Raw genomic sequence first — 16,432 nt, forward strand, 5'->3', positions numbered from 1 at the left:
TGTATAGGGTATTAGGGAAAAGATGTAAATTCATAATGCAGTATTCTGTATAATTGAAATACGTTCATAGCATATCCAAGCATCCCATAGAGACTTAGACGCAAGAAGGGAAGCTCTTACCCAATATTTTTCCCATGCATTCTCAACTCTCTTTTGCTGATCTCTAATTACTGAGGCCAGCCAAGTGTCCTGTAGTTCTGAAAGCTCTGCCTACAAGAGAGCGAAAAACGCCAAATACATAAAGGTATATTAGGTATTGGAGAAAATATTTATCATTGCACAAACCACTGCTTATTCAGATAAACATCCATACTTGATAGGGACTCACAACCTCCTGACATCAGCAGAGTCAAAACAAACAAACTGTTTTTTTCATGATATGAATATGTCCACAAAAGTTCACAAAAGTTCTGTACTTACTAATAACAGGGAAAAATATGACTGGATGCTAAAAATGCAGTAATTCATTTTACACTACAAGGTAAAGGTACTGTAAAATAAGTTTTTGAAGCTCCATGCATAAGCAGAACAATGGATACACAAAAAATCACGGGCAATTTCTAAAGAAAATGAATTATCAGCAGTTCAGCAGGTGCAAAGGTGTGAACCTCTGTAGCAAGCAAAAGACTAGTGCACTCAGCAGCTTCTGGCAGGAAATCACAATATAATTGCCAGAAGTGATTTTTTGTATCCATCGCAAATAAAAGAAGGCATGCAAGTCTGATGTCCCAATCAACCTGTACAGAAAAGCAGAATTGATGGTATCAAAATATTTTCCAGTCAAATGAATCCATGGTAAAATATGATAACTAAGCAATCGATGAAAATATTTCAAAATCACTAGTAAGCTCGGATATAGGGGAGGGGGGATGAAACACAACGAAAAACAAACTTCTGCACTCTAAACAGCATAGATGGAAAAAATTTAATGCAAACTCGATGATGTATAAAACTGTGGTAGAAACAGTAATAATACATCACCTTTAACTCTAGTGTAGATACAATGAAACAACTGCTACATTATAAAGTGGAAACAATAAATGTGACACCAAATACAACCAACCTCAGCATCTGTTGAATTGATGACATCAAATATAGGATGCCCTATGGGAATAAAATCTGGATGAAAAATCCATGGAGGATCCTTACTAATTGAGATCATCAATTCTAACGGTATCTCCATGATTATCTGCAAATTGATCAAGCATTGTCTTTAGCTCAAGAAATATTTCTATCATTATTTTTGCACCTGGTATGGAAAGGAGAACAATAATGTTGATACATCATGTCTAATGTCTTGTGAGAGACCTTGGTTTGTTGAAAGACATAAGCAACGATCCTTCCTACTTGCACAGAAATCTTACAACTCCTTCACAGAACTTCTTTCAACCAAAAACTTACTCTTGGCTTTTTTATATTCAGAATGTCTTTCGCAGCATAGACTCCAACACCATCATCCCCTTCCTTGAACTCTATACCATATGCTCGCAATTGCCGAACATAACCCATCTCATAAAACGCAGGATCAATATCCTGTAGCTGCTTAGAATCCAATACCTAGCATCAAATTCACATATATGGATGAAAAATCAGTATGGAAATTCTTCAAAGCCTTCAGTATACACAGCATTACTAATGTGGGAACTAAATAGCTGTTTTATTGATAGATGGAATATCCTGACAACACGTTGATAGGATGCATAATTCACGTGAGGTTTTGTATACAGACACCTAGCTAGTAGCATCACATACAGACATAGTTGGAGAATCAAAATGCCAATACTGGAAGTCCCTAAACTACATGCAACCACGGATATATAATGAAACACTGAAGATTCCGCTAGTATGCAGTTATTGTGCGGGCGAGAAACAAACATAATGAATTGAACATAAGGTATAGGCGCTTACATTTTCCTGCTTAGTCTTCGCAGCTACCTGGACGAGACTCGAGGCGTGAACTCTGAATTCTAGCTTCTGTAAAGATGGAAACACAGGGGAGTTCAGGTCTTAAGCATTTCCTTTTTTATCAGAATCGATTTGGAGGGAGAGAAAGAGAGTTAAGGAGCAGTCAAATTCCGCACCTGCCTTCGAAATGGCACATTAGGGGAGGCAAGTGAGGAGGTGAGTGAAGGGAGGTGGGTGCTGAAGGGCCCATCGACCATGGCCGTGGATGTACCACCTCTGCAACCGTGGTTTGGCAAGGCCACGGCCGCAGTGATTGACATGTCTGCCTCTCTGCTCTGTTCTGCTCTGTTCTGCTCTGTTCTGCTCCGGGGATGGAGAGACTGAAGAAACAGAGAGAGAGAGAGAGAGAGAGAGAATGTATGTATGTGGATATAATGAAATGAAATAAAATGGAGAGGTTTATGAGTGAGGGAGAGAGAGAATGTGTGTTGTTTTTATGAAGTGGGTTTTGTGTTTACTAATTTTGCAAAGGCTTTTTTTGTTTGTTTGTTTGTGCTTCCTTCAATCTTCCACCGGTTTAATGGTTTCATGGTTCACGTGAGCCGCCCGCCCGCTCGCTCCGCTTTCAAGGTTCTTCTGGCATTAAAAGGGCCGGGTCTCCATGAGGCAGTTTTTAAGATCTCCGTAGACATTGTTTCGGGTCTACGATTTTGATAGAAGTCATGCTTCTTCGTATCTCCCGTTTTAGGCCTCTACCACCAACATTTGGAGGATTGACGCTATAGGTTTAGTGTCTCGTGTTCAATTATGTTAGTAAATGAACAATGGCATGCCAAGCAAAATACCCCAACAAAGCGTTTCCTCCATGTAAGTCTTGCACACTGTAACATGAGCCATCACCAATGGTTTCTTACAAAATTTCTTCATATGTTTTTTGTAATATTGCATTTTGGTTACCACAAATAAGGGTTTACAAACTCACTTCCAAAATTCCAAGCTTGAAAGACACATCATTGCTTCAAAACGCAACATGAAATAACGTCATGAACATGCAAACATCTTAAGAAGTTCATAACACTAATATGTGCAAGGCAATATGTTATGGTTGTGTTATAGGCATAATCCTAAGGTCCTATTGTAAAGCTAAATTTAATGTACTTATAGGAGCTCGTTTATATCATCGTAATGGCAATTTTTATTGTTATGAAGTTTTGGACAATGGTAGATTGTTATTAGTGGCGGATGAGTCTCCAATTATGTCCAATGCAAAGCAGTTGCCAATTAGAGTAATTGCTAGATTAGATAAAAAAAAATTAATCGATCCTAGTTTGTTAATTGCTAACAATGCATCTCAATTTTGGGTTTTACACTCTAGGCCACTTGTTGACCTGCAGTGGGACCCATCAGATTATGGTTGGAAATTGTCCATGTCTGACATAGCGAATAAGATCCTTCCATTCTTCTCATATTCGGTGGCGTTGGATAGAAACTTTATGTTGAATCAGACCGACTCGGTCCCAGCGGCAAACAAGTATTGGGAGGAAGGTAATGTCTCGTCGGCTCATATGTGGATATTTTGGAAATGGTTTTGGGTAACTAAATGTATGAATAAGATATTGCATTTTCATTGGTTGATGATTCATTATGCATTGCCAATAGGTGAACTATTGAGGGGTTCAATGCGTGATCGGTCATGTGTTATGTGTGGGTTTGCATCTGAGTCATTGCCTCATGTATTTTGGGAATGTTTGTTCGCTAAAAGGTTTTGGTTTCGAATTCTTAGGCTTTTAGGTTGTAAGTATACCTAAGCTTTCTTCACGTGGGGTGTAGTCTTTTGGGGAATGTTGGATCAACAATCGGCCTTTTATCATTATCAGCATTCTTCTTTGTCTTTACATGTGAGAAGTTTTCAAGTATATGCTAGTTCAAGTTCCTTGCAGGGAATCAAGTTCTTCTCGCAAAGTTATGTTTGGCAAATTGTTTCCTCTTTGGGTTTATGGGTTATTTGGAAAGCTAGGTGTTCCAAGTTATACAAGGATGAAAATACTCATGTTGTAGAACAACTTAAGTCTTTCTGGGACCTATTGGTACATACGGTTAAAGGTGATTATGATAGTTGTAGGGATCAGGAGACACAACTAGTCGAAAAAGAAGGAGAATTAGAAGAGTTTGGTCATCTATTCTTATCATGTTGGATGTAGAGGATAATGTCAAGTGGAATTACGTACCACCTCGTTGGTTGTTCCCACCACCAGCACCGTCCTTAGAGCACACAACATAAATCAACATGGAAGAGGTGATTCTGGCACATAGCAAGAGTCTTTTCATAAAAGAAGCTTTTGGCGGTAATCTTCGATATGAGCAAATGCTTTACCTTAGATAGGGATGACTGATAATGATGCTTTACCTTAGAGAGGGATGACTGATAATGATTTTCATAAGGACACGAGAGTGTGCATTCATGTTTGTTTTTGTAGGTTTAAGTTATTGGGGATACTTGATGACAATCAGCTGATTGATGCGGATTTTCGTGGACATTGGCAAGATGCTAATCGACAAGATGGTTGATGGGGACTGAATGGAGAGATTTTTCTGTGATAAGGATGAGTGAAGATGGTGGGGGGGTCGAAGCCGACTAACATGACTGGATGAGGAAACTTTTACACTAATTTCAGTTTTAAATACAGGTTTTTCGTGGACATTGGCAAGATGCTAATCGGCAAGATGGTTGATGTGGACTAATTGAAGAATTTTTTGTGATACGCATGAGGGAAGATGGTGGGGGGGTCGAAGCCGACTATCAAGAGTGGGTGAGGAAACTTTTAGACTAATCTTTTGTTGTTAATACAGGATTTTCGTGGACATTGGCAACACACTAATTGCTGAGATGGTTGATGTGGACTGAACGAAGAAATTTTTTCTGTGATAAGGATGAGTGAAGATGGTGGGGAGGTCAAAGCCGACTATCATGAGTGGGTGAGGAAGCTTTTACACTAACTTTTTGTTGTTAATACAAGATTTGCGGGGACATTGGCAAGGCAAGTTGCTAATCGGCGAGATGGCTGATGTGAACTGAATGAATAAATTTTTCTGTGATAAGGATGAGTGAAGATGGTGGGGGGTGTCGAATACGAGTGTATAATGGTTGTATTCACACCGTCCCTTTGGACAACCCAAGTTCGAGCTATTTCTGTAAATAGCATAAAGGGCAGTTGCCCTAGGACAATCACTATATAAAGTGACTTTGTAACCTTTAGTAAAGGTTGGTTGTCATTTGTAACGATTTGCTATTGCAATATAACGGATTGTTTGTGCCTCTCTCTCTCTCTCTCTCCCTTTGTGTCTATCTTGCTCATGCATAAACAGATTCCTTCATCACGAATGTTGCTTGCACTTCTGCATTGACGGCCTTGTCCCCAACATTTGGTATCAGAGCGTTGGAGGTTCTTCAACCCGCTGTCGGCCGTCATCGCACAACACAACATTCTGTTTTTCGTTTTCTTTGAAGAACAAAGAAGGGAGAAGAAAAAGACAAGAGCTCGCATCTCACTGTGTTAAATCACAAATTGGAGTAAGCCAATCGGTTGTTCTCTATTCCTGTGATTGTAACCGCTTGAGGGGAGCTCCTTGAGCAACAATCGACCCAATCATGCTTCATTCGGTTAAACAACATCTGAATAGGTCACCAGACACTATTCACCCGCTTGCTGTAACCACCCGCTGCGGATTGGTCTCCCGACAACAACCACTTTGTGCTTCACTCGGATGATCGACATTCAGGAGGATCAATTGGATATGTCCCTCTCATCGCTGCAGTCATCCGAAGCAAAATCAGCCCAAACAATAGATTTTGCGTAATCGGTATTCGGCATACAATTGGAAGCTAACCGGGCTCACTCCGACTCGACAACATTCGGGAAGACCAGCCGGTTTTGTCCCTCAAGTTACCGGAGTCACTCCGAGCAAGTTCAGCAACAATTATTCAAAACCAAACCGACTCGGGTTCAAAACCGACTAGAACGATATCGGGTGAGCCAACCGGCTGCACCCCACTAAGGTTCGTAGTCAACTCCGAACATAGTCTTACCAACTGAAACCGAAGCAGATGGCATCAACATCCGTCTCATCGGAGATGAGTCTAAGGAGGTTCGACGGTTCGAACTTCAACTTCTGGAAGGAACAAATGCAGGACTATCTCATAGTCAAGGGTTAGATAAACCCGATTGAGAATGAAAATCCTCCAGAAGCATACAAGGCAAACAAGTGGCTAAAGCTGGACAGAATCGTCCGCGCCACGATTCAGATGTACTTGTCGGAGTCAGAGTACTTCAAAGTGCAATCATGCACGCCAGCGTTTGAACTTTGGAAAACACTGTCGGAAACTTATGAAAAGATGGTCGCCGCAACGATGATGTATCTGATCCGGCGCCTCTACAACTTGTGGATGAAAGAATCTGATTTGGTTCTGGCACACCTCAACGAGTACGAAAGCATAAGCTCCCAAATCTTGTCTCAGGGGACGACAATCGAGGATGAACTCAGAGCAATGATACTCATGAGTAGTCTCCCCTCTTCATGGGAAACTTTCGTTACAACTGTGTGCAATGCTTTAACAAATGCCGTTAAGTACTCCGAAGTCATGAGCGCAATCCTGACTGAAGCAGCTCGGAGAAAGTCTTTCGCCAAAGACTCGACAGATGAAGCTTACGTAGTACAAGGTTCGACCGACCGATCGAACAACTGGGGAAGAAGTTCTTCCCGACCGCCGAACAATTAGCGAAGCTAGAGCAAGTCCCGGGACAACCGAATTTGCAACTACTACAAGAAACCGGGACACATCAAAGCCGACTGTCGAGCACTCAAAGCAAAAACCGACAAAGCCCAGAGAGCGGATAAGAAGAGTAGCCGACATGAGGAGGTCAACTACGTTGGCTCTTCAGCTGAAATTTTGATGACCAACCCGAACATACTGTCCATAGAGAACCCAGTCGAATCAGAAGTTCTGCTTACGACTGAGGAATCGAGCACATGGCTCCTGGACTCGGGCGCATCGTATCATGTGACACCTCACCGATCTCAGTTTCGGCAATACTCGGACCGGCACTCTGACTCAGTTCGAGTCGAAAACTCGCAGCATTGTGCTATAATCGGAATCAGCACCGTAGAGCTCAATCTTTCGGGAGGCTCTACACTTGTACTACACAACGTCTGACACGTTCCTGAGCTTTCAAGACCCTTGATCTCAGTCGGACAACTTGACGAAGCCGGCATCCGTGCCGGATTCTCATCAGGAGGGTGGACACTCCACAAAGGGAACCTCCTACTTGCTCGAGGACCAAAGGTACATTCCTTGTATCCTTTATATGTCACACTCAAAGAGGGTGACTTATTTTTTGTTGATATCCCCGTGTCATCGTTATGGCATAGACGGCTTGGACACCTCAGCAAGGCCGGCATAACGCACCTATCCAAAGCCGGTTACATCCCCAAAATCTCCTTCTTAGATCACCAATTCTGCGAGCATTGCCAATATGGCAAACAGGTAGCCACATCACACCCGACATCAGCACCAAGAGAATCGAGTCCCCTCGATTTGGTCCAGTAGGACGTCTGTGGCCCAATGCCCCATCAGTCTCTCGGTGGTGCTTCGTACTTCGTCAGTTTTATTGATGACTCGACTCGGAAGGTGTGGGCTTACCCCATCAGAACCAAAGATCGGGTGTTGTCGATCTTCTCCGAATGACTTGCAATGGTCGAAAATCAGACCGGTCGGAAACTGAAATGTCTCTGAACCGACAATGGAGGAGAATTCAAGTCTGAAGAATTCGTCAAATTCTGCCGGGAATGCGGCATTCGACGTGAATATACGACACCCTATAGTCCGGAGTAGAACGAAATTGCTGAACGCATGAATCAGACGATTAAAGAACGCGTAGTATCCATGCTCCAACACTCCGGACTTTCGGATGGCTTCTGGGCGGAGGCTCTACTTACGGCAGTACACATAATAAATATGTTGCCAAGTAGACCTCTAGGACTTCAAATACCTCAGGAAATATGGAGCAGCAGTAAGCCGAATTATGACAAACTGAGGATCTTCGGTTGCGAGGCGTATGCTCTCATACTGAAAGACGACCGCCGAAAACTTGAACCAAGGTCAAGGAAATGTGTTTTTCTTGGATATGGACCCGACGACGAGATTGGATACCGACTCTGGGACCCCGAGCACAGACAAATCGTCTGAAGTTCAGACGTCATGTTCAATGAGTCAGCTATGCATAAAACGGCTGAAAGGCCTATTGAAGTTGAAAGGGTAATATTTTCCGAAGTGCCAACCCTTCATAATGGCCCAACCCACAACACGAGATCGGTTTCACGGGTAACCGACAACTCTCGCACTGAATCCACCGATTCGGCACAGCAGAATGGCTCGGCTCCCGACCATCCGACATTGACACCCGATGCGACTACTCCAGTCATACCTCGCAGATCCGAGAGACTGTCGCAACCTCCGGAGAGGTACTCTCCCGGAATTTTCTTTACCGACGCCGGCGAACCGACGTCTTATGAAGAAGCCTCGGCATCTGCTGATTCAGCCACATGGCATCTGGCGATGGAGTCGGAAATGCACTCCATTCGAGCAAACAAGACTTAGGACTTGGTCGAATTACCGAAGAATCGACGTACTCTTCCGTGTAAGTGGGTCTATCGACTAAAAGCGACGTCCGACTTGATCACCCCAAAGTACAAGGCTAGATTAGTTGCGGAGGGATTTCGACAAGAATATGGCGTCGACTTCGACGAAATCTTTTCACCAGTGGTGAAAATGAAGACCCTTCGTTTCATGCTCTGCGTCGTGGTCGTTGACAACTTGGAGCTGATTCAACTAGATGTAAAAACGACATTCCTCCACGGTGACCTATAGGAGGAAATCTATATGGAGCAGCCGAAAGGCTTTGTGGCATCCGGCCAGGAACATCTAGTCTGCCGACTCAAGAAGAGTCTCTACGGCCTGAAACAGGCACCCCAACAGTGGTACAAGAAGTTTGACGACTTCATCCAATCGGTCAGCTTCTCAAAGAGCGATGAGGACCACTATCTCTTCACCAAAACAGCTCAAGACGGGTCTCCCGTCTTCCTCATCATGTACGTGGACGACATGCTACTCTCCGGTCGGCATGCCGGAGACCTCACCGAACTCATTCGGCAACTATGGTTGAAGTTTGCCATGAAGGACCTCGGTCCGGCAAGACACATACTTGGTATGAAGATTAGTCGGCATCGCGCTACACGACAACTTTTATTGTCTCAAACCGACTACATCGGACGTGTCCTAGAACGCTTCAACATGCACTCGGCCAAGTCTGCTTCAACCCCGCTCCCCAACAACCTTCGGCTATCTCAGCGAGACCGCCCGACATCCGGTCCGGAGGGGGAAGATATGAAGTTGGTACCATATGCACCAGCAGTCGACTCCCTTATGTACGCGATGGTCGCGACACAGCCTGATATTTCTCACGCCGTAGGAGTCGTCAGCAGATTCATGCACAACCCCGACCGATCGCACTGGAACGCAGTCAAGCATGTGTTTAGATATCTAGCTGGCACAAAAGACTACGACATTCTCTTTAGTCCGAACTCAACCTCAGGCGTAGTCGGTTACACCGACTCGGACTTCACCGGTTGTGTGGACAGTCGGAAATCAACAACCGGATATTGTTTCAATTTCGGCAATGGAGCAATCTCGGAAGTCAAAACTTCAAGAGTTCACAACCACCTCAACGACCGAAGCGGAATATGTAGTTGCGTCCGACGCGGCAAAAGAAGCTTTATGGCTCGGTCGGTTGGCGCACACGTTTCGACAGGTCGACTCCGACTCGGCTCCAGTTGTCTACAACGACAGTCAGGGTGTTGTTGCTTTGTCAAAAAATCCAGTTCACCACAACACCTCTAAGCATATCGACATTCGATATCACTTCGTTCGAGACTGCGTCATTTCAGGGAAAATCGGTCTCGAGAAGATATCCTCAACTGTTAATGTCGTAGATGGAATGACCAAGTGTCTTTCGGCGGATCATTTCCAGTCCCTTCGGCACCAGATGGGCGTAACGAAAAATTGGTACGGTTAAAGTTGGACACACAGCACAGGATGGTTTCGGACCACCGACATCGGTTCTCTGAGGATCGGCTTCAGCTCTTCCGACCCGACCGGTTCAGTCCTTTGTCTTCGGATCTTGCCGACTCTGACAAAACCAATCTGTCCATTAAACCTTGTATATATATACCTGTAATTGTTGAACACAGTGCTCGGCCACAACCGAGGAATATGATTAACTCACAGAAAACAGGAAATACAAAATGCACGAAGTCAATAGAGAGAAGAGTACACAGGATATTTTACGTGGAAAACCCTAAGTGGGAAAAACCACGGGAGTCCTCAAACTCCAACTATCACTACACACAGAGATGTACAATGGTGAAGCTACAAGGCAACAACCTTGAGTTCACTGTCTTCGCCACAGGCGGCGGTAATACACAGAGGCAACGACCTCTTCGTCTCTCTCTCTCTCTCTCTCTCTCTCGGCTGCTCACGTAGCTCCCTCTAAGTGGAAGACAAAAAAAATGAGCAACAACATAAACTGTTTGCCCTAAGTCATATTTATACACATATGACTTTCGAGCTATTTACAAATATAGCCTCAAGGGCCCTTGGCAAACATATTCACAAATATGTCCCCGCATCCGGATCTCTCTCCGGGTACATTCGTCATCCGGCTCCGTAGCCGGGGTCTTCATCATCCGGCTCCGAAACCGGGGTCTTCATCATCCGGCTCCGTAGCCGGGATCTTCATCATCCGGCTCCGTAGTCGGGGTCTTCATCATCCGGCTCCGTAGCCGGGGTCTTCATCATCCGGCTCCGTAGCCGGGGTCTTCATCATTCGGGTCTTCATTCCCGATTCCCGGACATCCGACCATCCCATCCGGAGGGACCGTAATCCCAACAAACTCCCCCTTCACTTCGGCATGGGATGTCTTTCCAGTCCGACCCTCTTCCGGCACGCTTCCAGCTTGTCGGGTGTGAGCACTTTGGTCAGCATATCTGACCCGTTCTCTTCCGTGTGGATCTTCGTCAGCACGAACTCCTGGTCTTCTATCCTTTCCCGGATCCAGTGATATCTTCGCTGGATGTGCTTCGTCCGGGAGTGATAGGCCGCGTTCTTTGCAAGGTGGATGGCACTCTAACTGTCGCAGTAGAGTCGGTACTCCTCTTGCCGGATACCGAGCTCTCTAATGAAGTCCTTCATCCATATTATTTCCTTGCCGGCTTCAACAGCCACCATGTACTCCGCCTCCGTGGTTGACAACGCAACCGTCTTCTGTAGCCTCGACTGCCACGAAACAGCTCCCCCTGCATACGTCATCACATACCCTGATGTGGACCGGCTGGTATCTGCATCAGCCGACATATCCGAATCGGTAAAGCCGTCGAGTTCGGGCTTACCGGAGCCGAATCGGAGGCACACGTTTGCCGTGCCCTTCAGGTATCGGAGTATCCACTTGACCGCGTTCCAGTGCTCTTTGCCGGGATTGCTCATGTACCGGCTCACCACTCCAACTGCATATCCTATGTCCGGTCTTGTACACACCATTGCGTACATCAAGCTTCCGACGGCAGAGGCATATGGTACTTTCATCATGTCCTCCTTCTCAGCCTTTGTCTTGGGGCTTTGCTTGCTGGACAACTTGCAGTTTGCCGGGAGGGTTGACCCGACCGGTCTTGCTTCCGACATGTTGAACCGGTGAAGCACCTTTGTCACGTACTTCTCCTGTGACAGCCACAACTGCTTCTTCTTCCGGTCCCGGATGATGTGCATCCCTAGTATTTGCCTCGCCGGACCCAGGTCCTTCATTGAGAAGGTTCGGTGAAGCGCTTTCTTCAGCGTCCGTATCTTGACCTGGTCCCGTCCGACGATCAACATGTCGTCCACGTATAGGAGGAGTATTAGAAAGTCTCCTCCTTCGAACTTCTTCACAAACACGCAGTGATCGGACTGCGTTTTGTGGTACCCTTCGTCGGTCATGAAGGAGTCGAACTTCCGGTACCATTGCCGGGGAGCCTGCTTCAGTCCGTAAAGGCTCTTCTTCAACCGGCATACCAGGTGCTCCTTCCCTTTCTTCTCGAATCCTTTCGGTTGCTGCATGTAGATCTCTTCTTCGAGGTCACCGTGAAGGAATGCCGTCTTCACGTCCATCTGTTCTACCTCGAGGTCCATGCTTGCCGCTATGCTCAGCACCGTCCGGATGGAGGTCATCTTCACTACCGGGGCAAATATCTCGTTGAAATCGACGCCCTTCTTCTGCTGGAACCCCTTCACCACGATCCTGGCTTTGTATCTCGGGGGTTTTCCGGCATCTCCCGGTTTCAGCTTGAACACCCACTTGTTCCGAAGTGCCCGCTTTCCTTTCGGCAACTCCACAAGTTCATATGTGTGGTTCTCATGCAGGGAATCCATCTCCTCCTGCATGGCACTTAACCACCTGCGGCTATGGGTGTCAAGCTTTGCTTCTTCAAAACTCTCTGGCTCCCCCTCGTCGGTTAGCAGCACGTGCTCTGGTTCCGGAAATCTCCGGGGGGCCCTTCTCTCTCTTAGAGGATATCTCCGTTTCGGAGCTTCGGTAACCGGCTCCTCCGTTTCCTCTTCATCCGAATCCATTTCGGGATCGGGGCCGGTTCCGGTATCAGTTTCATCTTCCTCGGCCGGTTCTGTTTCTTCACCGTCTTCGGCCGGACCCTCGAGTGCTAACCGGTCCCTTGCCGGTCGGGACTGCTCCTCGTAGAGTTGATCCTCACCGGTCGACTTGGAGCTCTTCATCTTCTTCTCCGACTCCCAGTCGGCGAGTGTCTTGTCCTCCATGAAGATGATATCTCGACTCCTGAATATCTTCTTGTCGACCGGGTCCCATACTCGGTAGCCGAACTCGTCGTCGCCGTAACCGAGGAATATGCATGGCCGGGTCTTTGGATCTAACTTTCCTCTCCGGTCCTTTGCCACATGCACATATGCGAGACACCCGAACACCTTTAGATGCCGGTAGGATACTTCCCTACCGGTCCACACTCTCTGCGGCGTGTCTCCGTCCAAAGGTACTGAGGGTGATCTGTTTATCACGTATGTCGCCGTCGACATTGCCTCAGCCCAAAACCCCTTGGGTAATTTCGCATGCGCCAGCATACTCCGGACCCTCTCCATTATGGTCCGGTTCATCCTCTCGGCCAGCCCGTTCAGTTCCGGCGTCTTCGGTACATTAAACTCGAGCCGGATTCCCTTCGAGCGACAGTACTCCTCGAACTGCCCCCGGTATTCCCCTCCGTTATCCGCTCGTATCGCTTTCAGCTTCTTGCCGGATTCCCTTTCCACTCTCGCGTGGAGTTCTTTGAAGACGCACAACACTTGGTCCTTTGTCTTCAACGGTGCCGTCCACAGCTTCCGGCTGTGGTCATCAATGAATGTCACGAAGTACCGGGCTCCACCATGTGACTTCGTTTCTACTTGACACACGTCAGTGTGCACCAACTCCAATGGTGCGTTACGTCTCGTCGGTGGCCTTGAGTGGAAGGAGGCTCGGTTCTGCTTACCGGCCAGGCAATCGGTGCACTTCTCCAGATGCACATGCTTCACTGGAATAAGGTTGTCTTCTGCAAGCCTCTTCATCCCCTTCTCGCTCATGTGGCACAGTCTCTTGTGCCACAGCTCACCGGCAGTGTCAGCTGCCACGTTCAGCTCCTCCGGACATAGCCGGGAATTCATCAGGTACAGTGTGTTGACCTTCCGGGCCCGAGCCACTATCAGGCTCCCTTTGCTGAACTTCATGACACTGTTCCGGATGCTACCCGTGTAGCCTTCATCGTCTAGCCTCCCGGCCGAAATCAGGTTCAATCGAACCTCCGGAACGTGTCGAACATCCTTCAGCAGCATCTTGCATCCGGTTGATGTCTTCAGCCACACGTCTCCTATGCCGGCAATCCGGCATGTACCTTCATTTCCCATCCGGACACAGCCGTGCTCACCGGCTATGTAGGATGAGAAGTATTTCTTCTCCGGGGTCAGGTGGAACGACGCTCCGGAATCGACCACCCAGGTCATCTCTTCACCGGCAAGGTTCAACTCCCTCTCTTCGGTAATGAGCATTATCTCTTCTTCACTTGCCGTGAGTGCCGTCGTTCCTTTCCGGTCCTGCCCTCGCCGATCCGGACCTCTCCGGTCCGTGGCTCCCCGGTATGCACCGTTTCGCTCCGGTGACTTCTTCGAATCGGTGTCGTCGGCTCCGTTGTCTTTTCGGTAATGCCGACAATTCTTCCGGAAGTGCCTCGGCTTCCCACAGTGGAAGCATGTGGGCCTTCCTCTTGACTGCGACCGGGTCCCCGACTTCTCCCGTCTTTGCGGACTCCGGTTCCGTTGTCTTCCCCGTTCCGATTCGGTAAGCAGCGCCTTCGAGTCGGAGGCCGGTTCTTTATCTCTCCGACGCGCTTCTTCGTTCAAAATACTTGTCTTTACCGTTTGTAGGGACAAGTTATCTTCGGTGCAGGAGGTGCTGAGAGTCACCACCAAGTTCTCCCAGCTTTCCGGCAATGTACACATCAGGATGATGGCTTGCATTGCATCCTCCAACGGGAACTTGATCGCCGCAAGCTGGTTCACGAATCCCATGAATGTGCTTACGTGTTCCACCATACTCTCGCCGTCCCGGTACTTGAGGTTCACTATCTTCCTCATCAGGGAGGTCCGGTTCAACGCATTCTTCCTCTCGTAGAGGCCCGACAGCTTCCGCCACATCTCATATGCGTTGGTGTCGTTCGCCACATGTTGTAGAACGCTCACGTCGACGTATTGCCGAATGGTTGCAACGGCTTTCCGGTTCAGAAGCCTCCATTCCATCTCAAGTACCCCCTTGGGTATTTCCGACCTGTCGATCGGTTCATACAGGTCCCGAACAATGAGCAGATCCTCCATCTTTATCTTCCAGTCGGCGTAGTTCTGCGCATTCAGCACCATCATCCCCGACTGCCCGTTGCTGCCGCCTTCCATTTTCTGCACCAAGCTCGCTCTGATACCACTTTGTTGAACACAGTGCTCGGCCACAACCGAGGAATATGATTAACTCACAGAAAACAGGAAATACAAAATGCATGAAGTCAATAGAGAGAATAGTACACAGGATATTTTACGTGGAAAACCCTAAGTGGGAAAAACCACGGGAGTCCTCAAACTCCAACTATCACTACACACAGAGATGTACAATGGTGAAGCTACAAGGCAACAACCTTGAGTTCACTGTCTTCGCCACAGGCGGCGGTAATACACAGAGGCAACAACCTCTTTGTCTCTCTCTCTCTCTCTCTCTCTCGGCTGCTCACGTAGCTCCCTCTAAGTGGAAGACAAAAAAAAAGAGCAACAACATAAACTGTTTGCCCTAAGTCATATTTATACACATATGACTTTCGAGCTATTTACAAATATAGCCTCAAGGGCCCTTGGCAAACATATTCACAAATATGTCCCCGCATCCGGATCTCTCTCCGGGTACATTCGTCATCCGGCTCCGTAGCCGGGGTCTTCATCATCCGGCTCCGAAACCGGGGTCTTCATCATCCGGCTCCGTAGCCGGGGTCTTCATCATCCGGCTCCGTAGCCGGGGTCTGCATCATCCGGCTCCGTAGCCGGGGTCTTCATCATTCGGGTCTTCATTCCCGATTCCCGGACATCCAACCATCCCATCCGGAGGGACCGTAATCCCAACAGTAATTCTCTAGATAACCCATGTATACGCCCATTACGGGGGAGTGTCGAATACGAGTGTATAATGGCCGTATTCACACTGTCCCTTTGGACAACCCAAGTTCGGGCTATTTCTGTAAATAGCATAAAGGGCAGTTGCCCTAGGACAGTCACTATATAAAGTGACTTTGTAACCTTTAGTAAAGGTTGGTTGTCATTTGTAACGATTTGCTATTGCAATATAACGGATTGTTTGTGCCTCTCTCTCTCTCTCTCTCTCTCTCTCCCCCCCCCCCCCCCCCCCCCCCCCCTTTGTGTCTATCTTGCTCATGCATACACAGATTCCTTCATCACAAATGTTGCTTGCACTTCCGCATTGACGGCCTTGTCCCCAATAGGGGGATCGAAGCCGACTATTAGGAGTGGGTGAGGAAACTTTTGGACTAATTTTTGGTTGTTAACACAGGATTTTCATGGACATTGGCATTTGCAAGATGTTAATCGACGAGATGACGGATGTGGACTGAATGAAGAAATTATTCTCTGATAAGGATGAGTGAAGATGGTGGGGGGGTCGAAGCCGACTATCTAATTTATTTTTAATAAAATAATTTTGACTGGGTAGATGATTGTGGTGTAACCAGCCTGACGCATGGCTGTTGTGATAAACCAGAGTGTTGATGCGAAGGAGATTCAATACAAATATATTTTCAATGATCTTGGAGATGAAGGACATGGTCGTTTCGTCA

At 47.1% G+C, this 16,432-nt stretch overlaps 1 protein-coding gene across 1 annotated transcript in view; it reads right to left on the minus strand.

The window, feature by feature from the left end:
• PTAC14 (plastid transcriptionally active 14) overlaps positions 1-16,432 on the minus strand; it is a 99,424-nt gene that overhangs the window by 4,245 nt on the left and 78,747 nt on the right. The window contains exons 2-7 of the mRNA XM_087333324.1: positions 2,082-2,238; positions 1,909-1,974; positions 1,402-1,557; positions 1,064-1,189; positions 609-737; positions 121-210 (exon numbers count right to left, since the gene is read on the minus strand). Coding sequence (XP_087189450.1) covers positions 121-210; positions 609-737; positions 1,064-1,189; positions 1,402-1,557; positions 1,909-1,974; positions 2,082-2,225 — 711 coding nt within the window. The 5' untranslated portion in view covers positions 2,226-2,238. The remainder of the gene's footprint in view (positions 1-120; positions 211-608; positions 738-1,063; positions 1,190-1,401; positions 1,558-1,908; positions 1,975-2,081; positions 2,239-16,432) is intronic.

Source organism: Azolla caroliniana, unplaced genomic scaffold (assembly GCF_043228905.1).
Source record: "Azolla caroliniana isolate FFs.n. ecotype wild unplaced genomic scaffold, voAzoCaro1.0.p SCAF_17, whole genome shotgun sequence".
NCBI lineage: Eukaryota > Viridiplantae > Streptophyta > Polypodiopsida > Salviniales > Salviniaceae > Azolla > Azolla caroliniana.